This window comes from Microcebus murinus, chromosome 6 (assembly GCF_040939455.1).
Source record: "Microcebus murinus isolate Inina chromosome 6, M.murinus_Inina_mat1.0, whole genome shotgun sequence".
NCBI lineage: Eukaryota > Metazoa > Chordata > Mammalia > Primates > Cheirogaleidae > Microcebus > Microcebus murinus.
In genome coordinates, this window is record NC_134109.1 from 27,874,812 (window position 1) to 27,901,175 (window position 26,364).

The 26,364-nt window shown below is 38.0% G+C and overlaps 1 protein-coding gene across 4 annotated transcripts; it reads right to left on the reverse strand.

Moving 5' to 3' along the window:
• Positions 1-652: 652 nt before the first annotated feature.
• Positions 653-26,038, reverse strand: PTGR2 (prostaglandin reductase 2). 4 transcript variants are annotated; one of them, XM_076003876.1, is made up of 11 exons: positions 25,874-25,950; positions 21,214-21,307; positions 20,165-20,249; positions 18,976-19,094; positions 12,457-12,648; positions 7,442-7,612; positions 5,170-5,379; positions 4,280-4,401; positions 3,710-3,797; positions 2,567-2,606; positions 653-991 (listed from the first exon to the last, which is right to left on the reverse strand). In XM_076003876.1, exons 3-11 carry the CDS (start codon positions 20,199-20,201, stop codon positions 915-917), a joined length of 1,056 nt encoding a protein of 351 aa, XP_075859991.1. In that variant the 5' UTR covers positions 20,202-20,249; positions 21,214-21,307; positions 25,874-25,950; the 3' UTR covers positions 653-914. The 4 variants fall into 4 exon arrangements, with proteins under 4 accessions (XP_075859991.1, XP_075859990.1, XP_020141269.2 ...); XM_076003875.1 differs by lacking the exon at positions 21,214-21,307 and having other exon boundaries at positions 25,917-26,038; XM_020285680.2 differs by lacking the exon at positions 21,214-21,307 and having other exon boundaries at positions 25,874-25,979.
• Between the last annotated feature and the right edge of the window lie 326 nt (positions 26,039-26,364).

Below are 26,364 nucleotides of genomic sequence, written 5' to 3' on the forward strand. Positions count from 1 at the left end.
GCTCTGATACCCTCAACCCTCTCCCCAGTTCCTATATACACATTATACCAGTAAGTCTCTTTTCTATCTACAATATCGAGAGGCCATCCCAATTCTATTCTTTTTTTTTTTTTTTGAGACAGAGTCTCACTTTGTTGTCCAGGCTAGAGTGAGTGCCGGTGGCGTCAGCCTAGCTCACAGCAACCTCAAACTCCTGGGCTCAAGCGATCCTACTGCCTCAGCCTCCCGAGTAGCTGGGACTACAGGCATGTGCCACTATGCCCAGCTAATTTTTTTATATATATATATATCAGTTGGCCAATTAATTTCTTTCTATTTATAGTAGAGACGGGGTCTCGCTCTTGCTCAGGCTGGTTTTGAACTCCTGACCTTGAGCAATCCACCTGCCTCTGCCTCCCAGAAAGCTAGATTACAGGCGTAAGCCACCACGCCCGCCCGGCCCCAATTCTATTCTTACATCAAGAATCATGTAAAACATTTCCAGGTAAACAAATGTTTACTAAGTACCTCTCAAGAATTCTATTTTAATTATTTATTTTAATTTATTCTATTTAATTTATTATTTTAATTATTTAATTAATAAAGGTTATTAATTTTAAAAATCTATTGTGTACAATCTATTAACAGTTACATCTCCAGTAGTTTCAGAATATCTGATACAAATAGCATATATATTAGTTTTAGCAAAAAAAGAAAAAACAATCATGTTAACATCAATCTATTTTGTAAATAATTGGTTTACAGAGCATATATGATATTGAAGTTATAGGAAAGAATTATGCAACTAAGAAAATAACACCTATGATCACATTTAAATCAAGAGCTGTCTGTATTCTAAGGTGTTTTTTTAAATGTATCTTAAAAATCTGCAAAATGGAAATCTGTGATTTCCTTGACACAGGCATTTACAGAAACTACAGAGAGGTTTCTTCTGAAATGCAAACTATCTGCTTTCCGATGTTACCTCCTGTCATCATGGACTGGAATGCAGCTGGAAGGAAAAATAAACTAAGTTATCTGAAAAGATAAATGTCATTATCATATTGTTTTCAGAAGATCAGACACAAAATTAGTTTGAATAATTTCTTCAATGATTTTAATATAAATCACAGAAGAAAACTGTCCTGAAAACTGTCCTCAAGTAAAACACAGGCAAAGTTACAGCAAAAACTAACCCAATTAACATATTAAAAAATTGTTTTAGGCCGGGTGCAGTAGCTCACGTCTGTAATCCTAGCACTCTGGGAGGCCAAGGCCGATGGATTGCTCGAGGTCAGGAGTTCGAAACCAGCCTGAGCAAGAGCGAGACCCCGTCTCTACTATAAATAGAAAGAAATTGATTGGCTAACTAAAATATATATATATATATATATAAATTAGCTGGGCATGGTGGTGCATGCCTGTAGTCCCAGCTACTCGGGAGGCTGAGGCAGGAGGATCACTTGAGCCCAGGAGATTGAGGTTGCTGTGAGCTAGGATGACGCCACAGCACTCACTCTAGCCTAGGCAACAAAGCGAGACTCTGTCTCAAAAAAAAAAAAAAAGAAAAGAAAAGTAATTGTTTTAACCCAACCTGGAAATGTCTAATGGATGTCTACATCAATGTTCACTGTTTATAGTGTTTGGAGACTAGAGGCAAATAAATATGGGAATAAAATGTCAATGAAAACAATTTTTAAATATCACAAATTAGAAATATAATCATAAAGTTATATTAAATGAATAAGTGTTATAATAGACTCATTATACCAGACAAATGAAATTTATCTTTAGTAAACATATTAACCAAATAAATTCTTTTTCTGGAAAGGAAAAAGATCAGTTTGATTTAAGCTTTTTCATTTGAAATGAGTGAAAGAGAATGTCTAAATCTCTGTAAGGCGAAAAAAAAAATTAAAAATTGAAAATTTGGTTAATATAATCTTTTGATGCCTCAGAACCATTTAACCTGCAAAAGTTACCTAGAGGCTAAATAACTTTCACAATTCTTACATTCTTTATAAGCTGTTTGAAAAAACAAAGAAACACTTATTTTACGATTTGAAATGTGAAAAGAATACCTCTTAAAATACCACTAAATTCAACTTTTATGGAGTTTGATTAAGATATTTAAGGAAACCCCTATCTAGGACAGTTTTACAGGGAAGAAATAAATTATTAAAAAATAAATCTGGGAGGCCGAGGCAGGCAGATTGCTCAAGGTCAGGAGTTCAAAACCAGCCTGAGCGAGACCCCGTCTCTACCATAAAAATAGAAAGAAATTAATTGGCCAACTAATATATATATGTATAAAAATCAGCCGGGCATGGTGGCTCAGGCCTGTAGTCCCAGCTACTTGGGAGGCTGAGGCAGGAGGATCACTTGAGCCCAGGAGTTTGAGGTTGCTGTGAGCTAGGCTGACGCCATGGCACTCACTCTATCCTAGGCAAGAAAGCAAGACTCTGTCTCAAAAAAAATAAAAAAATAAAATAAAAAACACCAGAGAGATACCATTAAAAGAAAAAAAAGGAATATTTGTGCTGAACACATGTATATACTGTCATAAGTAAATCTAAATTCATCTTACCTCCCATATTTTCCAATCCATTTATCACAGTCTCTTTGATCTGTAAATCAAAATAGCTAGATTTAGTATTCTTTAAACTCCAATGTTTCTATAATAGTTTCCATTTTGGCACAAGGCAGCAAAACTACTTAGCACTTTCTGTCTAAACGTAGATATCTTTATTCCATGTAGGTAGCCCAGAAAAATTTCCTGTCCATTGATTTTTAAAAATAAAATCCTATTTTCTCATTGTCAAATCTTCAATCAGTAACAGATCACAAACTATATACCCTCTTTTAAAAAAAAAGGTATATAAGCACATAGCACATACAATTTTGCACATTTCAAGAACAACCTAGGTCAGGCCAGGTGCAGTGGTTCACGCCCATAATCTTAGCACTTTGGGAAGCTGATGCAGGAGGATCACTTGAGGCCAGAAATTCAAGACCAGACTGAGCAACATAGAGAGATATCATCTCTACAAAAAATAGAAAAATTAGCTGGGTGTGGTGATGTGTGCCTATAGTCCCAGGTTGAGAGGCTGAGGCAAGAGGATCACTTGAGCCCAGGAGTTTGAGGTTGCAGTGAGCTCTGATGATGTCAATACACTCTAGCCTAGGTAATGGAGTGAGACCCTGTCTTCAAAAAAATAAATAAATAAATCCTAGGTCCAGGTATCTGGACCCCAGATTAATATTAATAACTCCTGGTTTTCAAAACCAACAACTAAGAGATATATCAGAAAGTCCAGGGAGAAGAGGAAAGAAGTACGGTGGAGAAGAGGTAGGGGTCCTGGGATATGCTTACATGAGTCTTGAGAAAATACAGCTTCTTAACACACAGTAGCATTCCATAAATAATTGTTAAATTAATGAATATTATAATTTAATGTTTTGGGGAAAAAAACCTATTGATTTTATAATATAATCTGTAGAACGTGAACGTAAAGCACAAAAAATTTTAGATAAAGGGAATAATATGCAAGGGTTTCTCAATCAGGAGGTTACACTCATATGGGAAGCAAAATCTGTAATATTCAGTACACTTCTTTGTGGGAATTTTAATACTGAAACTAATATGTTTGCTATAATAAATTAAAATAATACAAAATTATATCAAGTAGCAGGAAGAATTATACTGATAAAGAATAGACGCAAGTTCTACCTTTAGTTTTCCTTCTTTAAACCACTGACTCAGCTGCAGAATGCCAGGCCCAAATTTGTCCTTATAATTTAACACCATAAATCTTTCCCTGCAGTGGGGAAGAAAAGGATAATGATCAGAGAATATAACAGGACTGACAGTCAAAGATCACATCATTCCAGAACTCTAATATCTGTTAATCCTTAAAATATTAGGACTTAATCACACTGAATCTGGTCAGATATAGTTTTAGATGCAGTTACAGGTATAAATATAGAAGACTTCCATTGTGTTTGCCTGCCCAGCACCTACAACTCCATTTGGTAATAGCACTGTGATTTTTCCTTTGTGGGGTAACATCCTTTCCCTACCCTCATGTGACCTAAGCCAGGCCAGTCAGTCAAAGCCATTCAGTATCAGTTTTTAGGTAGGTAGTTAACCAAAACCTAAATATTGAACCAGCTTAAAAATGTATGTTTTCTAGCTTTATTTAATCAGGAAAAAGTATATATGAAGAACAATACATTTTATATATCTATGCTATTTAAACCCCATCGAACCTGGTAGTAAGGGCAAAGGGGAAGAACATACCTTGTGATGTTTCTTTCTTTCTGGATTGCCTCTATCGCAGGGGGCAGTGGTGGAGGATAAGGGACATCTTTGTTGTACTGAGAAATTTGACCACACAAGATGATGTGGCTATTCTGATTCATCTGTACAGAGAAAATTGATGATTATACCCTAGGATGTATGTCTTCCCTATGTTTACTGATTTTATGGCTGCCTCAATGAAAGCCTCCTTGACTATTATATTATATTTAATCCTTTATTGTCAATTGAGTTCGTTTTGAAGATTTACCCATCATACATATTTAAGAGTTTTAATTAACCAGAAATAAGTCTACTCCAAAGGAACACAGAGGCAAATCAAGTTTGGTAATCAGCAAAAGAATTACATTATTAGTTGTTGCTACTTTTAGTATTAGTAGTAGTGTGTTTCTTTGGATTTAAGTAATTTAACCTCAACTGCAAATAATTTTACACAGAGTAAAGGACTATGCAATGTTAATAGTTCATGCTGACATTTTATAACATTGTTAATAAAAATATGTAAATACCTACAATCTATAAAAACCCATTCCCTACCCAAAGTCTGGAGCCATGGCTATGAGTTGGTCAATGATGAGTTAGGGGTCAGAACTTCACCATTTCAATAATGAAACTGTAATTTTTCACAAAAATAGACTGAAGGTGAAAAATACAATATTGCTAACAAATAACTAAAATTGAAGTTCATGGTGCAAATCTGCCAGCAAATGGAAGCAGACATCAGCAGGTGTTTTTGTATAACAAATACCAGCTGTCACACTGTCACAATAAACCCTACAATTTTATGGAGTTTTTTCCCCTCATTATTAGGTAAAAAGATAACACAGCAAATAAAAAGCAGTATTCAATTTGTAAGTGAAATAGTAAACAACCTGACTTATCACTGTATCACTGATGTCACCGCCAACATTGTCAAAGTAAACATCTACTCCAGTTGGGCATAATTCACGGAGTTGTTCTGCCACATTCCCTTTTTTATAATTAATTGCAGCATCAAAGCCCAGTTCTGAGGTCAAAAGGAGGCATTTCTCATGTGTTCCACAAATTCCTAGTACTCTGGAACAACCAAGCAAGTGGCCAATCTAGGGTGAAAATTTTTGAAAATTAAATGGTTTTATATCATCACATTTAAATGTAATAATGTGAACTTATACAAGATGTTACCAGTATGTGAGAGCGTTCATCACAATTTAGGTTAGATTATGCTGTTTTTAACTAAAAGTAATTTGAAAACAAAAGAACTGAAGGTAGATACAATGTTATCCTTTAATTGAATAAAATCAGTCTTATTAATGCTCCCCAACTTAAGATGAGGTTATGTTCCAATAAACACATCATTAGCTGTAAATATCATAAGTAAAAAATGCATTTAAGGCTGGGCGAGGTGGCTCACGCCTGTTAATCCTAGCACTCTGGGAGGCCAAGGCAGGAGGATGGCTAAAGTCAGGAGTTCGAAAACAGCCTGAGCAAGAGGGAGATGGAGGTCTTTACTAAAAACAGAAAGAAATTAATTGGACAACTAAAAATATATACAAAAAATTGGCCAGGCATAGTGGCGCATGCCTGTAGTCCCAGCTACTCAGGAAGCTGAGGCAGTAGGATTGCTTGAGCTCAGGAATTTGAGGTTGCTGTGAGCTAGGCTGATGCCACAGCACTCTAGCCTGGGTAACAGAGTGAGACTCTGTCTCAAAAAAAAAAAAAAAAAAAAAAAGCATTTAATACACCTAACCTACTGAGTATCATAGCTTAGCCCAGCCCATCTCAAAAGTGCTCAGAACATTTACATCACCCTACAGTTGCGCAAAATCATCTGGCAACACAATACACTGTAGGGCTACGATCCCCCCTCTCCCCGGGCCGAGTACTGGTCCATGGCCTGTCAGGAACAGGGCCTCACATCACCGTCTGACCAGATCTCTGTGCCCACCAAGCTCTGCATTCCCCTAACCCCACCCGTCCATAGAAAAATGGTCTTCCATGAAACATAGGAACCTGCCACACAGCAGGCAGTGAGCAGCCAGGTGAGCTAGAGAAGCTTCACCTGTATTTGCAGCTGCTCCCCAACGCTTGCATCACTGCCTGAGCTCCACCTCTGCCCTCTTGCCTCCCCCACTGCCCTGCCACCCCTGTCTGTGGAAAAACTGTCTTCCATGAACCCAGTCCCTGTGCCGAAAAGGTTGGAGACCCACTGTGGTAGAGTATGGGTTGTTTACCCTAATGATCACGTGGCTGACAAGGAACCATGGCTTGCTGCTGCAAAATACAGCATCACATATCCTAGTCCAGGCAAAGATGAAAATACAAACTTCGACATACCATTTCTACTGAGTGTGTACCACTTTTGCATCATTGTAAAATCAAAAAACCCTAAACCAAACCATCGTAAGTCAAGGACCGTCTACAATTTGAATGCTAAAATTTCACAATTTAAATCTGACTTCATAAAAAGGAACAGGCAGACCCAAAATATCACTATCTTACAATTCAATATTTTTCCAGGTCTATGAGGAACTAAAATCACAGCTAAAAATTTTGTTTCAATAGTTTCACACTAGAAAGGCTATTATTTATGAAAGAATGAACTTTATAAAATTCTATCAAAATGTTTACTACATTTCTAGAACTCAATATGTGCTGTCTTATTTGAGAACATTTTTTAAAAATATGAGTTTGTTTTGTTTTATTTTTTGAGACAGGTCTCACTCTGTTGCTCAGGCTAGAATGCAGCAGTGGTCTCATCATAGCTCCCTGCAGCCTTGAACTCCTGGGCTCCAGCAATCCTCCTGCCTCAACCTCCCAAGGAGCTGGGACTACAGGCATGTGCCACCATGTTTGGCTCGTTTGTTTGTTTAATTTATGGAATTCCAGACAAGTTCTCCAATGATTCTTTTCCTTATACTGATAAAAGCAATGTTCCAGCATTCACCATATCTATTTTTGGTTAATAGACAACAAAAAAATCTACATTTTTTCATATTGTTATTAAGAGAATATAAGTAGGTAATAATAACACCATTTCTACCAGAAATGTATGAAATAATCATATTATAAATGTGTTCAATTTTAAATTTTAAATTAAATACATGTATCCAGAGATTCAATTATGAATTCCAATAATAATCAAATAATTCTCAGAAAGTTTACCTGCCCAGCTAAGGATCCACAGGCACCTGCAGCCCCACTGACAACCATTGTCTGATTAGATCCAGCAGTTATATGACCTTTTTCCTGTATCCCAATCAAGGATGTCAAACCAGGCATACCTATAGCTCCAAGAAAATATGAAAGGTGTCCATCCACAAGTTGTGGATCTACCTAAAATAAAATGTTTTAAAAAACAATATTAGAAATTCCTGTTTTAAGACAACGAGGTAGAGATAACCTGTTAAGGACTGAATTGTGTCCCCTGCAAAATTCATGTTAAAGCCTTAACCCCCAATATGACTTTATTTGGAGACTGGGCCTTTAAGGAAATATTTAAGGTTAAATGAGCTCATAAGAATGGAGTCCTAATCCAGTAAGACTTGTGTCCTTATAAGAAGAAGAAATACAAGTGATCTTTTTCTCTCTGCACACACACACAAAGGAAAGACCACATGAGGACACAGCTAGAAGGTGGCAATCTGCAAGCCAGGAAGCGAGGGCTAACCAGAAATCAAATTTTCCAGCACCTTGATCTTGGACTTGTAGCATTCAGAACTGTGAGATGATAAATTTCCATTGCTTAAGCCACCTAAACCTGTGGTATTTTGTTATGGCAGCCCAAGAGGACTAATAAACAACCCAATATGGTTCCTAGAAGAGTAAACCATTCTTCAATCTTATTGAAATTCTATAATTTTATTTGTAAATACTAAAAAACAATATTACTTCTCTTTATATTAAAAACCTTTAAAAAAGAATTCCCACATAAAAGAGACTAAATATTGTTTCTTGTTAATGCTCCAAGTATATCAAAAGGAGGAAATACTTAACAGGAAAACACTAGGCAAAGTTCGAAAGTTTTTAAATCTCTGAGCAATTCTGAAAGTAAACACCTATAAAAATTAACTTAAACTCTAACAGTTCTCATTACTGATACTTCAAATGTACAATAAAAATGTAAGGAAGGTATAATACAATTTCTTACAGTTTAATTACAGAATAAAATGAAGTGTCTTTCAATTGACAATTTATGTCTACATGCGTACTAGGCCCCATCAATAATTAATTATATTGCTCTTATTTCTGTCTGTTTTCTTATTGTAAAGTTAGGGAGAACCAAAGGAAATTATATAGAAAGACTCCCTACCACAAAGGTTTTATAATAATTTAAGAATTTAATAATTTTGGTAAAAATCTAACAAACCACCAAAAGTAATTAAGATCTACCAACTTAGTTTGATTTATAGTTCAACTGCCACAAAGAAATAAAATGGTAGTTTATATTCCGGAGGTTTTATTTGTTTGTTTGTTTGTCTGTTTGTTTGAGACACAGTCGCAACTCTGTTACCCTGGCTAGAGTGCTGTGGCATCATCATAGCTCATTGCAACCTGGAACTCCTGGGCTCAAGTGATCCTACTGCCTCAGCCTCCTGAGTAGCTGGGACTACAGGCATGTGCCACCATGCCTGGCTAATTTTTTCTATATATTTTTAGTTGTCCAATTAATTTATTTCTATTTTTAGTAAAGACAGGGTCTCACTCTTGCTCAGGCTGGTCTCGAACTCCTGAGATCAAACAATCTACCCGCCTTGACCTGTTTGTTTCTTTTTGAGACAAGAGTCTCCGTTGCCCAGGCTAGAGCACCTGTGGTGTCATCATAGCTCACTGCAACCTCAAACTCCCAGATTCAAGTGATCCTCCCACCTCAGTCTCTGCAGTAGCTGGGACTACAGGTGCAGGCCACATGCACAGCTAATTATTTTTTCTTTTTAAATTTTTCGTAGAGATGGTGTCTCTCAGGTTGATCTTGAACTCTTGGCTTCAAGCAATCCTCCCACTTTGGCCTCCCAAAGTGCTAGGATTACAGGTGTTAGCCACCATGCCTGGCCTATATTCAGTAGTTTTAAATGGCTATGGGTTAAATGTGGTGTGTAAACAAAAGCAATAGAGATATTAAAGTCTATAATACATAGGAAGATGTATCATATACAGAAATATTTCATGAAGGTAATCATTGTTTATTTGTTAAGGCCAGTAAAAAAACATTATGAGGTATGTTTGTGCTGAGCAAGTAACATCTCTCTATCCTTTCTGAATTCCTCTTCCTCATTTCTAATATCTATTCCCAAAGCATTTTCAAGCTGTCCCCAACTGCTCAATTTCCCACTACAGCACTACATTCTCACACAAAACACTTCTGATACCATAGGTGAAATTTTTCCTACACCAACCAATTCTCTTTGTGAAAGTATGCTCCTGACCCATAAACAAAATGGACTTCCTGTGGCTAACTGAGGTGCTCAGAGTTAAAACAGAACCAGGCTGCCATGCCTGAGGGAGGGAGAGGTCATGTACTCTGTGTTCTCAGAGAGATGTAAAAGTGTCACAGGACCTTGTTTTCTACAATCAAGCCAAACCAGTTCCTGTTGCCCTGCCAAGATAAACTGTGGCTGCCCCCTGCCATTTGAAAGAAACTTAACCCTTTGCACACAGATGTCAAGTGTGACTGGACACGGTTAGCAAAAATTATAGAGATTAAAATTACTCTTTGAATGTATCAATAATTTGAAACATAAAAAAAATCCAAATAAATAAGTTTGTATGAAAAGAAACTCCAGTTTTTTATTCTACTGCTGCGCTTTGTAAAATCTGGGGTATTTAAAAAATTAAATCCTGAGTAGAATAAAGGAATAAAGAAAAAAGCAAGCAAGTGCAAAGGGTTAAGACAGAGACTCCTGGTTTGGGGCCTGGTGACCAGTCAGAACTGAATAAGTTTGTATAAAGGACTTGATTGAGAACTGGGGCAGCAAGTTTCCCTATTTAGGCCAGACCCTGCCTTTGTTCCTTGGGGAGCAAACTTTCACTTGTACTGAAGGCTGTGCCTCCCCAATCTGCAGATTTTTTTTTTATAAAAAATAAAGCTCTCCCCTTTTCCTCTGCAGATCTCATGGTCTTTTGTTAACACCCTACACCAACTGGGTGTCCTACAATTTCAGTTTAATTCTGACAACTATCTACCTGGAGTTGGCATCAGATCCCACAAATTAAGTCCCACAAGACTACCCCACTTCCGATGCCAATTGTGAGTCTGGGCCTCCTATACTTCTGACTGATTAGCTACAAATCAGGGGTTCCCATGATCCCCTCCTTGAGTTTGATAATTTGCTAGAATGGCTCACAGAACTCATGGAAACACTTGACTTATATTTGCCAGTTTGTTTTAAAGGACATAAAGGACACAAATGAACACACAGATGAAGAGGCACTGGGGTAAGGTCCAGAAGGGTCCCAAATGCAAGAGAATCTGTCCAATGGAGTTGAGGTGCCCCATACTTTCATCACATGGATGTATTCATCCACTGACCCAGAAGCTCATCAAATCTCACTGTTTAAGAGGTTTTTTCATTTTGTTTTGTTTTTGAGACAGTGTCACTCTGTTGCCCCAGCTAGAGTGCTGTGGCATCAGCCTAGCTCACAGCAATCTCAAACTCCTGGGCTCAAGTGATCCTCCTGCCTCAGCCTCCTGAATAGCTGGGACTACAGGCATGTGCCACCACACCCAGCTAATTTTTTTTTTTCTATTTTTAGTTGTCTGGCTAATTTTTTCCTATTTTTAGTAGAGATGGAGGTCTCTAAACTCAGGATTTCTGACATGAGATGGAATTTCAAGCACAAAGCAAATGAACTACTTAAGTGATTCATTTTTCTGGAAACTTTAAGGCATATAATTATAGGGAAATATCTAGTTCTTAGTAAGAAATATTTTTTTGGGCTGGGCACGGTGGCTCACGCCTGTAATCCTAGCACTCTGGGAAGCCGAGGCAGGCGGATGGCTCAAGGTCAGGAGTTCAAACCAGCCTGAGCAAGAGCAAGACCCCTTCTCTACTATAAATAGAAAGAAATTAATTGGCCAACTAATATATATAGAAAAAATTAGCCGGGCATGGTGGCGCATGCCTGTAGTCCCAGCTACTCAGGAGGCTGAGGCAGCAGGATTGCTTAAGCCCAGGAGTTTGAGGTTGCTGTGAACTAGGCTGACGCCACGGCACTCACTCTAGCCTAGGCAACAAAGGGAGACTCTGTCTCAAAAAAAAAAAAAAAAAAAAAAATTTTTTTATTTACAAGTCAGGTTTTATATACGAAATTTGAAAAATAAATTATATATGATAAATGACACCATTCTCTGGTAACCTAAGAATTATCACATACAGTTACAAATGTTGGGGTTCAGAAAACCATATGCCAAAGTATGGTACCTTGGCACTCTGAGCACTTTGAATAAAAGGAAATTGGAAGGCCTTAGAAGTTGCCTTAGAATCAAGGTTTCTCTGACAGACCCTTGTTTCTCCTCCCCAAGAGCAAGAAGGGGCTTTCTTTCTCTCTCTCTCTCCCTTTCTCCCTTCCTCCCTCCCTCTCTTTCCCTCTCCCTCTCTCCCTCCCCTTCTCCCTCCATCCCTCCCTCCCTTTCTCCCAGGGATAATTAATAACTGGAGAGGAAATTAAAAGTCTTTATCACACTCATCTATGCTTCTAGAGGCTGCTCCAAAACAACTTTAATTACCTAAGAGACTTTAACTACATAATAAGACAACCTTTGTTCACCATGTGGTTCTGCCCCTCTCCATCTATGTTGCCACCTCCCCCAAAAGCCTCAAGCCCCTATTCCTTTATGCTATAAAAAGTTCAACCATCTGGCCCCCCTTTCGGTCTCTTACTCTTCTGTGAAGCTGCTGTGGGCATACATGTAATTAAAATGTTTTTTTCTCCTATTAATCTATTTATTGTCAGTTTATTTCAGCAGACTCAATTATTGAAACTTCAGAGGAAAAATTTAAACCCCCCTACACAGCTAACGGTGGAAAAGGAACAAAGAGCATTCCATATTTTGGCAGCTAGCAAAAAGAGAATGTATGCTCTAATTTTTTTGCCTAATAACAAATAGAACTGAATACCAAATGCACAAAGTAAGAATTATACAGGAAAATAAAACAGATAACTTTCATATTATGTATCACCTTTTCAAGGCTATTTCCATCCAGAATAACCTTGGTTTGCCAGGGCCAATAGAAAGAAGTCACAAAATCGCCTTTAGTTAAATTTGTGTGTTTGCTTTCTTCTATAACTCCAATACCACCACCATCAACCACTTGAGACAGCTGCCAAGGTGTTATATAATCAGAGCCAGTGTCTTCATTCATTCTACAACGCTAAAAAAAGAATATATTGATTAAGGTAATTTTGTCAGATAATACTGTGAACCAGCATACTAATTTACCCTGTGACGAAAAGTACATAATAAGTAACCTTAAGTTAACTGTTAGTCAAATAAATGAAAATAAAATTTATCTTAATTTCTCTCTTCCTTACAGTTATTTTTTACTCTGAAAAAAATGTACCTCTTCTCTAGCAAGTAAAGAAGTGCAATTAAAAAGGAATTTAAGTATGTTCTAAAATTAGATTGTGGTAATCAAAGCAACATGGTACAGGCATAAAAACAAACACATTGACCAAAAGAACAGAATAGAGAGCCCAGAAATAAATCCACACATTTATAGTCAATTGATTTTCAACAAAGATGCCAAGAACACACGATGGGGAAAGGACAGTTCTTCAATAAACAGTGCTGGGAAAACTGGATACCTACATGTAGAAGAATAAAATTAGACCCTTATTTCACATCATATACAAAAATCAACTCAAAATGGATTGCAGATTTAAAAATAAGACCTGAAATAGCATGGTGACTATAGTTACACACAATGTATTGAATACCTGAAGACTGCCCAAAGAACAGATTCTAAGTGTTCTCACCACAAATAAATAGTAATTCATGAGGTAATCCATGTTAATTAGAATGATTCAGCCATTGTACAATGTAAACATATTTCAAAACATCATATTGTACACCATAAATACATATGTTTTATTCATCAATTAAAATTTTTTTAAATAAAAGAAATTAGATTGTGGTGATAGTTGTACAATTCTATGCATATTCTAAAAATCACTAAACTATACACTTTGAATGCATAAAGTATATGATATGTGAATTGTATTTCAATAAAGCTGTCAAAAATTTTAAATAGTTACTTACAGAAATTTAAGTAATATTATACACATTATGGTAGCAAAAATAATACAAAATACTGTTTCAATGGATTATGGCCAATTAGGTACAGTTACATATTGCTGATAGTATAAAACTGCCCATTTTTTCTGGAAAACAAACTAGCAACATATAAACTATAAAACTCTTGATTTCTTTTGACCTAGCAATTCTGCCTCCCAAATGAAAATAACCCAAAAGAAAAGAAACAGTTTTTATACGGTTGTTCATCACAACTTCAGACCAAAATCTCTCCGTACATCTTGCCCCCTAACCAGATGGATGCTTTCTTTACACCCCAAAGACAAAGTGTCACAGTGAGACCACATCCTGCCACCAGATGAGGGCTAAGGACTTCTCTGGGCAGCAGTAAAGGCTGTCTTCCTCTGCGGCTCTTGCCTCTCTCATGAAGCCCAAAATGTAGAGGACAAAATGTCAATGGAAAACATCGAAGCCTACATAATTAAGGGACCCATGTGGTCTAGTTTAGTTCATCAGGGGAAAAGACCAAATAGGGAATTAAGGCAGAAGCTTCTATGTGAATATACTACACTTCTGCTTGGGTGTCACCTCCCATGTAGTCCTGGAAAGCAAGTACAGCAGCCATAGGACACTGCCAGACCAAGGGCCTGACACTTAAACACTACTAATGAGAAAACTGGAAATAAGTGTTGTGAGATATAGGAAAAAACTCAAGTGTTTTGCTTACTCTGTCTCACCACAACACTTCTAACACTAGATTGGAAGGGTGGTATTTCCCCACACACCAACCAAGCAATTCTGCTTTGGTTTAATTTGTTGGAGGAGCTAACAGAACTTGGAAAGATTTTACATTTTCTGGGTTATTATAAAAGATACTACAAAGGATATAGATGAATAGCCAAATGGAAGACATGCATAGGGTGTGGACAAAGGAAGTCTAAAATAGCTGGTGAAGCATTGTTTCTGGCTATGTATTTGAGGGTGTTTTTGGAGAAGACTGGCATGTGAGTTGGTGGACTAAATACAGAAGATCCACTCTCAACATGGGCAGGCACCACCTAATCCACTGGGGGCCCAGGTGGAACAAAAAGGCATAAGAAGGACAAATTCTCTCTCTCTGTGTTCTGGAGTAGGATATCCTTCTTCTCCTGCCCTTGGACATCAGAACTCCAGGTTCCTCAGCCTTTGGACTTTGGAACTTCCAACAGTAGCTTCCTGAGGCTCTCAGACCTTTGGCCTTGGACTGACAGTTACACCACTGGTTAACTTCCTTGGTTCTTGGTCCTTCCAACTTGGACTGCACAATGCTATCGGCTTCTCTGGTTCTCCAGCTTGCAGACAGCCTGTCATAGGACTTTGTAGCTTCCATAATCCTATAAGCCAATTCCCCTAATAAATCCCTCTTGTGTGTGTTTATGTGTGTCTCTCCTATTGGTTCTGTGTCTCTGAAGACCCCTTCCTCATACCATACACAAAAATGAATTCAAAATAGGCCACAGACTTAAATGTTAGAACTAAAATTATAGATCTCTTAGAAGACATTATAGGACTACAACACTTATGTGCACATATAGTAGTAAGCAAAGGCAATATATGTAACCTAAACATTTGTACCTCCGTAATATGCCAAAATAAAAATAAATAAATAAAAAAGAAATTATAGGACTAAATCTTTGTGACCTTAAGTGAGGCAAAGCTTTCTTAGATATGAATCCAAAAGTAAAAATAACATAAGAAAAAATGGATAAATTGGACTTTATCAAAATTTAAAACTTTTGTAGTGGCTTGTGCCTGTAATCCCAGCTACTTAGGAGGTTGACATGGGAAGACTCCTTGATCAGGAGTTCAAGACCAGCCTGGGCAACACAGTGAGACTCCGTCTCTAAAAAAATAAAAAATAAATTAGTTGGGCATGGTGGCATGCACCTGTCATCACAGCTACATAGAAAGCTGAGGCAGGAGTTTGAGGCTGCAGTAAGCTATGATCATACCACTGACTAAACCCCAGCCTGGGTGACAGAGCAAGATCTCATCTAAAAAAAAAAATTAAAATCTTTTGTGCTTCAATGGATGCCATCAAGAATATGAAAAGAGGCCGGGCGTGGTGGTTCACGCCTGTAATCCTAGCACTCTGGGAGGCCAAGGAGGGCAGATCACTTAAGGTCAGGAGTTTGAGACCAGCCTAAGCAAGAGCAAGACCCCATCTCTACTAAAAATAGAAAGAAATCAGCAGGACAACTAAAAATATATAGAAAAAATTAGCCAGACATGATGGCGCATGCCTGTAGTCCCAGCTACTCCGGAGGCTGAGGCAGTAGGATTGCTTAAGCCAAGAAGTTTGAGGTTGCTGTGAGCTAGGCTGATGCCGTGGCACTCTAGCCCAGGCAACAGAGTGAGACTCTGACTCAAAAAAAAAAAAAAAAAACAAAAAAGAATATGAAAAGAGAGCCCACAGAAAGAATGGGAGAAAATATTTACAGATCATATATCCAGTAAGGAGCTTATATCTAGAATATATAAAGACCTCTTATAACTCAATAATAGAAAGATAACCCAATTTTTTAAATACACAAGAGATCTGAATATACATTTCTCCAAAAAATATACACAAATGACCAATAAGCACATGAAAACATGTTCAACATAATTAGCCATCAAGGAAATGCAAAACAAAACTTCAATGAGATACCACTTCGCACCAATTAGAATGGCTATAATCAAAAATACATATAATAACAAGTGTTGGTGAGGATGTGGAAAAATTGAAACTCTTATGCTGGTGGGATTGTAAAATGGGACAGCCACTTAGAAAAGAGACTGGTAGCTTTGCAAAAGGTTAAACACACAATTAACATATGACCTAGCAATTCTACTCCTAGGTATATATGCAAGAGAAATGAACACAGTCTATACAAAAACTTGTACACAAATGTTCATAACAGAAGTATTCATAACAGCCAAATTGTGGAAACAACCCACATGTCTATCATCTGATGAGCAGATAAACAAAACATTGTATATCCATATAATGCAACATTATTCAGCAATAAAAAGTGAAGTACTGATATAAGCTGTAACATTGATGAACTTTGTAAACATATATTAAGTGAAAGAAGCCAGACACAGAAGGTCACATATTTTATGTTTCAATTTATATAAAATGTCCAGAATAGGCTAATCTATAGGGACAAAAATTAGTGATTGTGTAGGGCTGAGGGTAGGTGTGAGCAGAAATGGAGAATGATTGCTAATCAGCATAGGTTCAAGGTTTCTTCTGGGGGTGATGAAAATGTTGTAAAATTGATTGTGGTGATGGTTGCACAACTCTGTGAAGACACTAAAAACAATTTAATTGTATTCTTTCAATGGGTGAATTGTATAGTGTGTGACTAACACTTAATAAAACTGTTATACATATTTTTTAGAAGTATTAATACATAGTCCTTCACCCAGCTTTCCCCAGTGGTGACATCTTAAATAGCTGAGTATAATATTAATAGCAAAACCAAGAAATTGACATTGGTACATTACTGTTAACTAGACAACAGACCGATAGGCCACTCTTTGTAAAGGCACTCTTCTACTTCCTACTTTATACACCTCTGTTCCAACTGTTTATAACGTCAATAAAAATAATAAAATTGTTCCTATTTTTTTAAATGTCTTCAATAATGAAAGATAATCAGCCTTTAAATGAAAAAAGGAAGAGTTCAAGAGATGTTAAAAGTAAAATACGAGAAGATATGGTTTTAGGTTAGTTGAAGAACAAATAGAAAAGAAAAAAAAAACTACAACATAGTTGTTTCCTTATTTGGGAGTTCAATGATAAAAGGTGGTCCATTACAAGAAGGGCAAGTGAACATCAGAAAAGAAAGCTCTGGCAAATCACATTACATGGTGAAAGAGAATGATTCTGAGTTTTTAAGTTTCGAAGGGGCCAGATCCTGCTGATTTAAGAATAATTTAAGCATTTTCCAAGAGTATTTTGACCACCTATGATTTTTTTACCTATGATTTTTGACTCACATGTCTACTAAAGAACCTGAGCCCTGTGTAAGATACTCTCCTCCATTGTTCAGAGATGGGCAATTCTTTCATGTGCCTTGTAACTTGATGATAAGCTCTCTAATTGTACCTTCTTGTGGCCATTGTTCTCTCACCAAGAGGCAGCCCTTGCCCAAACCTCCCTCCAATCACAGATAAATGGATTCAATGTGGCCACCTGACCCCTGGACAGCTAACCCATAGGTTGGTTTGGTAGAAAGAATAATGGCTCCCAAAGATGTCCATGTCTTAATCCCTGAAAACTGTGGGTATATTACCTTATATGGCAAAAAGGACTTTGTGGGCATGATTAAGTTAAAGATTTTGAGATGAGAAAATTATCCTGGACTATCCCAGTGGGCCTGATATAACCACAAGGGTCCTTATAAGAGGGAAAAGGGGGGAGGATTGAAAAAAAAAAAAATAAGAGGGAAAAGGAAGGAGAGCAGAATCAGAGATGTGACCACTGAAGTAGAGGTTACAGTGACACAGGCCATGAGTCAAGAAATGTGGGTAGCCTCTAGAAGCTGGGAAAGGCAAGAAAATGGGTTCTTCCCAGACCCTCCAGAGGGAATGCAGTCCTGCCAACACCTTGATTTTAGCCCTGTGGGACCAATTTTGGATCTCTGGTCTCCAGAACTACAGATAATACATTTGTGTTGTTTAAAGCCACTAAGCTAATAGTAATATGTTATAGTAGCAATAGAAAATGAACGTAGTTTGTCTGTAACCTATGAAATAGTTTTAAAAAAACAGAAAAATTGGGCCAATTTCCCTATCTTGGCAATCTGATTGTAAGCACTGAGACTCTTAGTAGCAAAGGTAAACTGGCGGAGATGTGTTTGTCATGGCCATGAGATGAAGTTAGAAGAAGAGACTATGTGATCTCTGAGAGAAGCAAAGCAAGAAGCCAGCCCCTAGATTATTTACTGAAACTAAGGTCCTTGTGCCTAATAGTTTATTAGTTGCAGTCCTAGGCAACATACATCTTTTCCAAAAAATCTCCTTTATCTAGAGGTAGCATAAGTGAAATCTGTTCTTTTCACAAAGATATCAACTAGAGTAAAGGTCTCATATATAGCCTCCCTTGTAAACTGAATCTGAGAGAATTTCCAATCCTATCTTATTATCTTCAAGCTTCATGTACCACTGGGAAGTGATCTGGACATTTGAAGAACCTGACTAACCACATGTGCTACTATTATAAATATATTCCTTCTATACCATTCCTTAATAACACTAGTGAATAAAAATAAAGGTAATCTGTAATTCACAGGTATCAAGATATAATTGCTCATTTATCAATCATAAGGACTATACAATAAAATTCAGATGCAATGACATAAAAAATATGAAAATAAAGTTATTTTTCTTGACCAAGTCACAAGTTTCTGATTCTTACCATATAAGGATCCACAGAAAGATAAAGAGTCCTAACTCGTACTTGTCTTTCATTGATATTATCTGGTAAGTTGACTTCTTCCATTCGGAAATTCTCTGCCACTGGATTACCATTTTTTCCTAAAATATTAGGCAAAATATAAAGTTGAAAATCTACTTTCTTGTATAATTATTATTTTTTAAAAGGTCACCCTAGGACTCAGAGTACTTTCTTTTAAAACAGACATGAATAAGTTTACATTGTTTTGTAATTTCTCTGTAGAAATGACTCAGTATAAATGTTTTCAAATAGTTTTGATGGTACTGGATTTTTTCAAAGAAGTTCTTTGGGAATACTGCTGTCAACTTCAAATTTCCTTTTTAAAAATCGTTACAGGTAAATCACCTCATCTGTTTTAAAATTATAGAAGAAATCCTAAAAGTGGAAAATCACACCCAGCTCTTCGCTAATTATGAAAATTAAAATTTACATTGTAACAGAAGCACCATATCAGCCAAAGTAAAAAGTTAAGTAAATTTTCCTTTTTCATTTTAAGAAGCAAACAGTAACTTGATGTATGTACTTTAAAAAAAAAGTAAAGTCTGGAAAATTAGGAAATTAGAAAATCTGAGGTATAAGAAAAATTTATAAGCAGGAAATGTAATCACTAAAAGTGTACTCATCTTCAGTTTCTGTTTAACAAAGCAAACTTCCTGTCCAAAGAATCATTCAATTTCTAAGGTGGGAATAGAATGTAAAGTTCTTGATCTAACGGCTCACTATACTCAATCCGAGGTCAGGAAAGTTAAGTGACTGCCCCTGATCACACAGTAGGTGGGCAGCAAAACCAAGGCAATAGTGGACCCAGAAGCTTCCATGATGCAGGTTATGTGTCAACACTGATATAAGTCGGTATGTTTCAAAGCAAAATTTTATGAGCCACTAATACATGCTACAAAGAAAAAAACAAAAGCTGTACATATTGTAAAATAACATCTCAAATGTTATAATGATTCCAAAATACCTTATCAACAAATGGCCTTGATAAGTTATCATTTGAAAAACTGAATATTACACTGTTTAAAGAGTTTCTTCTAATATCTTTACTAGTATTAATATATGACTACCTTAATTTACCACACTGATATCACTCCATTTGCATTATAATTTTCAAAGACTATAATTGTTCATTCATCACAGAAATACATACCAGGTCGAGAATTCAATACCACTCTTTGTACAATCATCACCCTGTTTGTGCAGCGGTCTCACAAGATTTCTGTATAAAATAACTCCTATAAATAGAAAAATTTTTAAATCATAAGTAAAATTGAAGTATTCAAAAATTTAAAAATAAAAAGGAAGTCCATTAGTGTTTCTGAATGAAGAAGGGAAAAATTATATTTAGGATCCAAAAAAGATAAACACTCTTCTTAGAGTTTGCCTCCTAAAGCAAATATACGAAGAAAGACTAAATCTAGTCAGAATTTGTAGCTAACAGTAACAAATTCATTGGAGATTGAGTGTGGTAAAGTGTTTTTGGCCTCAGATATTCGAGCACGTTCATCTTCGCACCATCACGACTATGCATCCTCCTACTACAGCTTGATTAAATGAAAACAACAAGATATATTCCTCCAGAGCTAGCCAGTTAATCTAGTGGCAAAATAAAAACACTAACTGCTTAATTGAGATGCATCCAAATTTTCAAAGGTTCTTTTATTCACTTATAAAAATAGAAATTCCTTAACAGTTTTGCTGATTGTAAAAGGAATACATCAAAGGCATTTTAATATCCTAACCTTTAGGAAATTCTGTAACACAGAATGGCCAAATAAGTAAAGGATCAGTTTACTTTGCATTTATAATTTGAAAGAAGCAAAATGAAGTTCCAGTGCTGGCACTGATTTGTGGAAATTAGCTTTGCTTACTTTCTCACCAGTAAAAATGAGAAAATCACGCCTGACATGTGCTTTATACAGTCAGGCATCAATTAATGATGGAGATACATTCTGAGAAATGTGTCATTAGGCAATTTCACCCTTGTGCATACATCATAGAGGGTATTTACACAAACCTATGAGAGGGTACTTATATGGTATAGCCTATTGTCTCCAGGTTACAAACCTGTACAGCATGTTACAGTACTCAATACTGTAGGCAACTGGAACACAATGTATTTGTGCACCTAAACATAGAAAAAGTACAAAATACAGTATAAAAGATAAAAAAAATAGTACACCTAGATAGGGCACTTACCATGAATAGTCCTTACAGGACTAGAAGTTGCTCTGGGTGAGTCAGTCAGTGAGTAGTGAGTGAGTATGAAGGTCCAAGACATTACTGGACACTACTGCAGATTTTATAAACACTATACATTTATGCTACACTAAATTTATTAAAAAATAAATACACTATGATGTTACAATGGTTATCACTAGGCAAGAGGAGTTTTTCAGCTCCATTATAATCTTATGGGACCACCATCATCATATGCAGTCCACCATCGACAGAGCTATCACTATGCAGCATATGACTGTATTCATAATCTCATTGGTTGTGAAAGAAATGGCTAGTTGCCCTCAGTATTCATTCTCTCCTTCCAGACGTGATGGTGCCCAGCTAAAAGACTACATTTTCTAGCTTTCCCCTAAAGCAAATCCCAGACATTATTCTGTTTCACCCAAAAATCCTTCAGTTAGGCATCTCTGATAATGGATTGCTTCAAATATAAACACTATGCCATTATTACACCTAACAGAATAGTACAGGCAATTACTTAACATCATGTAAAACATAGTGCATATTCAAATTTCCTGATTGTCTCAAAGATGTCTTTTTACATTTGGTTTCATTAAAAACAGGATTCAAGATACACATACTACATTTTGAGTCTCCCTCCCTTTTTATTTCATGCCACTGATTTATTTCTTCATTCCTTTGTCTGTAAAATGTCCTCTGATTGCCTCCTCATGATGTCATTTACCTTGTTCTTTTACTTCCTCCCCTTGCTGGTGACTGATAGTTAGATCTAGAGGTTAGATTAGCTTCAGGTTCAATTTTTCAGGCAAGTAATTTTAAAGGTGGTTACATCCTACTTCATCACATCAAGAAGTCCATGATGTCTTATAGGGCTACATACATCTTAAAAAGGAAATTTTCTATTGAATCACCATGTGTATAAATTACATAATGATTAAAAAGCAAAGTTTTTCCAAATTCGTGGGTCCAAACTGTCCTTAAGTGGTTATTAATAGCACTATGATGGCTAAATTTTTAATCAAAGGAGTATTTCCAAATGAAGTTTACTATTTACCCTCCTTTCTACTTTCTTTTTTTCTCTCTTCTTTCTTTCTTTTCTCTCTCTCTCTCTTTCTTTCCTTCTTTTTTTTTTTTTCAGAGACAGGGTCTCTCACTCTATTTCCCAGGCTGGAGTGCAGTCATAGCTCACTGTAACCTTTAACACTTGGGCTGTAGCAATCCTCCCACCTCAGCCTCCCAGAACACTGGAATTACAGGCAGGAGCCACTGCATCCAGCCTTCTAATTACTTTCTTTTTTTTTTTTTTTTTTTTTTTTGAGACAGAGTCTCACTTTGTTGTCCAGGCTAGAGTGAGTGCCGTGGCGTCAGCCTAGCTCACAGCAACCTCAAACTCCTGGGCTCAAGCGATCCTCCTGCCTCAGCCTCCCAAGTAGCTGGGACTACAGGCATGCGCCACCATGCCCGGCTAATTTTTTATATATATCAGTTGGCCAATTAATTTCTTTCTATTTATAGTAGAGACGGGGTCTCGCTCTTGCTCAGGCTGGTTTTGAACTCCTGACCTTGAGCAATCCGCCCGCCTCGGCCTCCCAAGAGCTAGGATTACAGGCGTGAGCCACAGCGCCCGGCCCTAATTACTTTCAATAGCATGATTTACTTCTTTAAATTATGAATATTGTAGGCCAGGCACGGTGGCTCACGCCTGTAATCCTAGCACTCTGAGAGGCCGAGGTGGGTGGATTGCTCAAGGTCAGGAGTTCGAGACCAGCCTGAGCAAGACCCCGTCTCTACTAAAAATAGAAAGAAACGAATTGACCAACTAACAAATATATATACAAAAAAAAAAAAAATTAGCCAGGCATGGTGGTGCATGCCTGTAGTCCCAGCTACTTGGGAGGCTGAGGCAGTAGGATTGCTTGAGCCCAGGAGATTGAGGTTGCTGTGAGCTAGGCTGATGCCACGGCACTCACTCTAGCCTGAGCAACAAAGTGAGACTCTGTTCCCCCCCCAAAAAAACAAAAAACGAATATTGTAGATTTGTCCAAATACTGCTTGTCAGCATGAAAAGTACACTATTAAAGTTCTTTCCCTCTGTATTAAATCAGACAGTTTTCAAGTATCAAATATCACAATTAACTAATGTAGGATAATTTCACAATATACCTCAATATCATGGACTTAATGAACACTGCATACTTAGGCTACATTAAATTTATTAAAAAAGTAAAGTAAGTATGCTATGACATTATGATGTCATCACAAGGCAAGAGGAATTTTTTCAGCTGCATTATAATCTTTTTTATTTTTTTTGAGACAGAGTCTTACTCTGTTGCCCAGGCTAGAGTGTCGTGGTGTCAGCCTACCTCACAGCAACCTCAAACTCCTAGGCTCAAGCAATCCTACTGCCTCAGCCTCCCAAGTAGCTGGGACTACAGGCATGCGCCACCATGTCTGGCTAATTTTTTCTATATGTTTTTAGTTGGCCAATTAATTTATTTCTATTTTTAGTAGAGATGAGGTCTCGCTCTTGCTCAGGCCGGTTTCCAACTCCTGACCTCGAGTGATCCTCCCGCCTCGGCCTCCCAGAGTGCTAGGATTACAGGTGTGAGCCACCACGCCCAGCTTGCATTATAATCTTATATAAACTACTGTCTCATATTTGGTCTGTCAAATACTGCTTATCAGCATGAAAAGTACAAACAATGCATTAAAAATAAAAAGAACTTGATTTTGTCACAAAATTGACATCTAAAATAAGACACCAAGTTGAAGATCCAGAAGGAGAAGGGAGTGGTGTTGAATTCATGCTGGGTGTGGGGGAAAAAACTCAGCAAATCATATTTGCCTGGTGTATTAAGTGGGTCCCTAATTGATGCTAAGTAATATTCCAAAATAATACCACATGGATGACTCAGCTAAAAAATTTGCACTGGTGCGGGTCATAAAGAGTGTATTATCTGAGTGTCTACCTTGCAGCCTAATAAAAGGGAAAGATTATTGAACTAGGAAGAGCAGAGTACACTTCCTGGTTCTAACCAGGTGTGATCTTGGAAAAGTTGCTTCTCGCAGTCTGTTTCCTGAATATTCCTAAGTGCCAGAAACTGAGGTAAAGAATTTTTATTCATTATCTTGTTTAAACCTCCCCTCCCCAACAACCCTATGAGGTTGGTAATATCATCTTTTTTTATAGATGAGAAAAGGGAGGTACGTAGAGATAGAATAATATGTCCAAGGTTGCACAACTTGTAATAATAACATCAAACACAGCATGTACCATTTCCAAAACATGAGCTCCTAAATTTTTTTTTTTTAAAGATACAGGGGTCTCACTCTGTTTCCCAGGCAACAGAGTGTTATGATAGCTCACTGCACCCATGAACTCCTGGGCTCAAGCTGATCCTCCTCCTGTCTCAATCTCCTGAGTAGCTGGGACTACAGCCACCATTTTCTGTCTTTCTTTCTTTTTAGAGACAGGGTCTTGCTATGTTGCCCAGGCTTGTCTAGAACTCCTGGCCTCAAGCAAATCCTTCCATCTCACCCTCCCAAAGTGCAGGGCTAACAGGTGAGAACTACTGCCTGATGAAATGTCTTCTCCCTTTTTTTTTTTTTTTGAGACAGAGTCTCGCTTTGTTGTCCAGGCTAGAGTGAGTGCCGTGGCGTCAGCCTAGCTCACAGCAACCTCAAACTCCTGGGCTCGAGTGATCCTTCTGCCTCAGCCTCCCGAGTAGCTGGGACTACAGGCATGCGCCACCATGCCCGGCTAATTTTTTTTTTTTATATATATATCAGTTGGCCAATTAATTTCTTTCTATTTATAGTAGAGACGGGGTCTCGCTCTTGCTCAGGCTGGTTTTGAACTCCTGACCTTGAGCAATCCGCCCGCCTCGGCCTCCCAAGAGCTAGGATTACAGGCGTGAGCCACAGCGCCCGGCCTCTTCTCCCTTTTTATGAGGTGTCTTTTTTTTTTTTTTGTAATGAACACAGGGTCTCGTTCTGTCACCCAGGCTGGAGTGCAGTGGTGCAATCATAGCTCACTGAAGACTGACAACTCGAACTCCTGGGCCTAATACCTTTTCATAAAGCACTTCTCTATCCTTATCTTATTCAATTATTCAGTCATTTGTGGACCACGACCGTTATAAAAAGTGCCTTTCCGATTCTCTCTACTGGTCCTCTTCTCTCCTTTGGGTCTTTTTATTTCTTTCTTTCTCTCTCCAAGTCTTGCATGTGGGGATTCCTGCACGGACCTCGCCATCCTCTAAGGCTCCCACTACCACAACCACTAACATAGCAATTACTAATAATCTACGTCTCCAATCCAGAATTTCAAACTGACTCCTCGGATCATCAGTGCGAAGAGGATGAGAATCTGTGTCTGCTTTGTTCAATGATTATGTCCACCCTCTCCCTGGCACAAGGTAGGTGCTGACTAAATATGTGTTAAATGAAAGTCCCAGCGGCACTTCAAACACGATTACATCCAAACTAGAGGTTGCTTACCCCCATCAAAGAACCACCATCAAAGAACCCTGCTTCTTTCTATAGCATTCCCTGTCCTAGCGTCCTAAGCAGTAACGCCAGCGCCGCCGACAGCTCCGGAAGCCTGGAAGTCAACCTGGTTCCGAGTTGCCTCCCTCACTAAGTGGGCCCAACCCACCTTCAGGAGCCCCAGCCCCCGCGGCCCGTCGCGCGTCGCTCACCGTCGTGGAGCTCCGAGAGGAGCGGGGATCTCGCGTGATTTGCCTGGAAGAGGGGCTGGGAGCACTACCCGAGCTCGCGGCACTACCTCCGCCCCCGCGGAGCGCAATACGCAGGCGCACGACTAGGCCGGGCTCTGCGCCCTTTCCCTTCCTAGGAGTGGGGTTTTGAGTTTTGAAGTTTAAGGACAGTTCCTGAGCACCCCGCAACTCTGAATTTCTGTGAGAGGAGGGGCAAGTACGAGCTTCTAGGGATAGTCGTCTGGGCAAAGTGCCTTAATAAATCAACAGAGATTGGTGCCCTTGGCCACCCTTACTGCCTGTACTCAGAGCAAATCGTTCAACCTTGACCTTGAGCAGCATCCTTTTTTTTTTGAAACAGTTTCGCTCTGACTGACACCGCTACAGTGCCAGTGCAATGTCGTCAGCCTAGCTCACAGCAACCTCAAAC

Excerpts from the sequence above, each read along its gene's own strand:
- PTGR2 (XM_076003875.1), bottom strand. The coding sequence starts at position 20,201 with ATGATTGTACAAAGAGTGGTATTGAATTCTCGACCTG. Across the intron at positions 12,649-18,975 it reads TTTCTGTGGATCCTTATATG|CGTTGTAGAATGAATGAAGA; the intron begins GTAAGAATCAGA and ends TTCTTTTTTTAG. Across the intron at positions 4,402-5,169 it reads GTGATACAGTGATAAGTCAG|ATGAATCAGAATAGCCACAT; the intron begins GTTGTTTACTAT and ends TTCTCTGTACAG.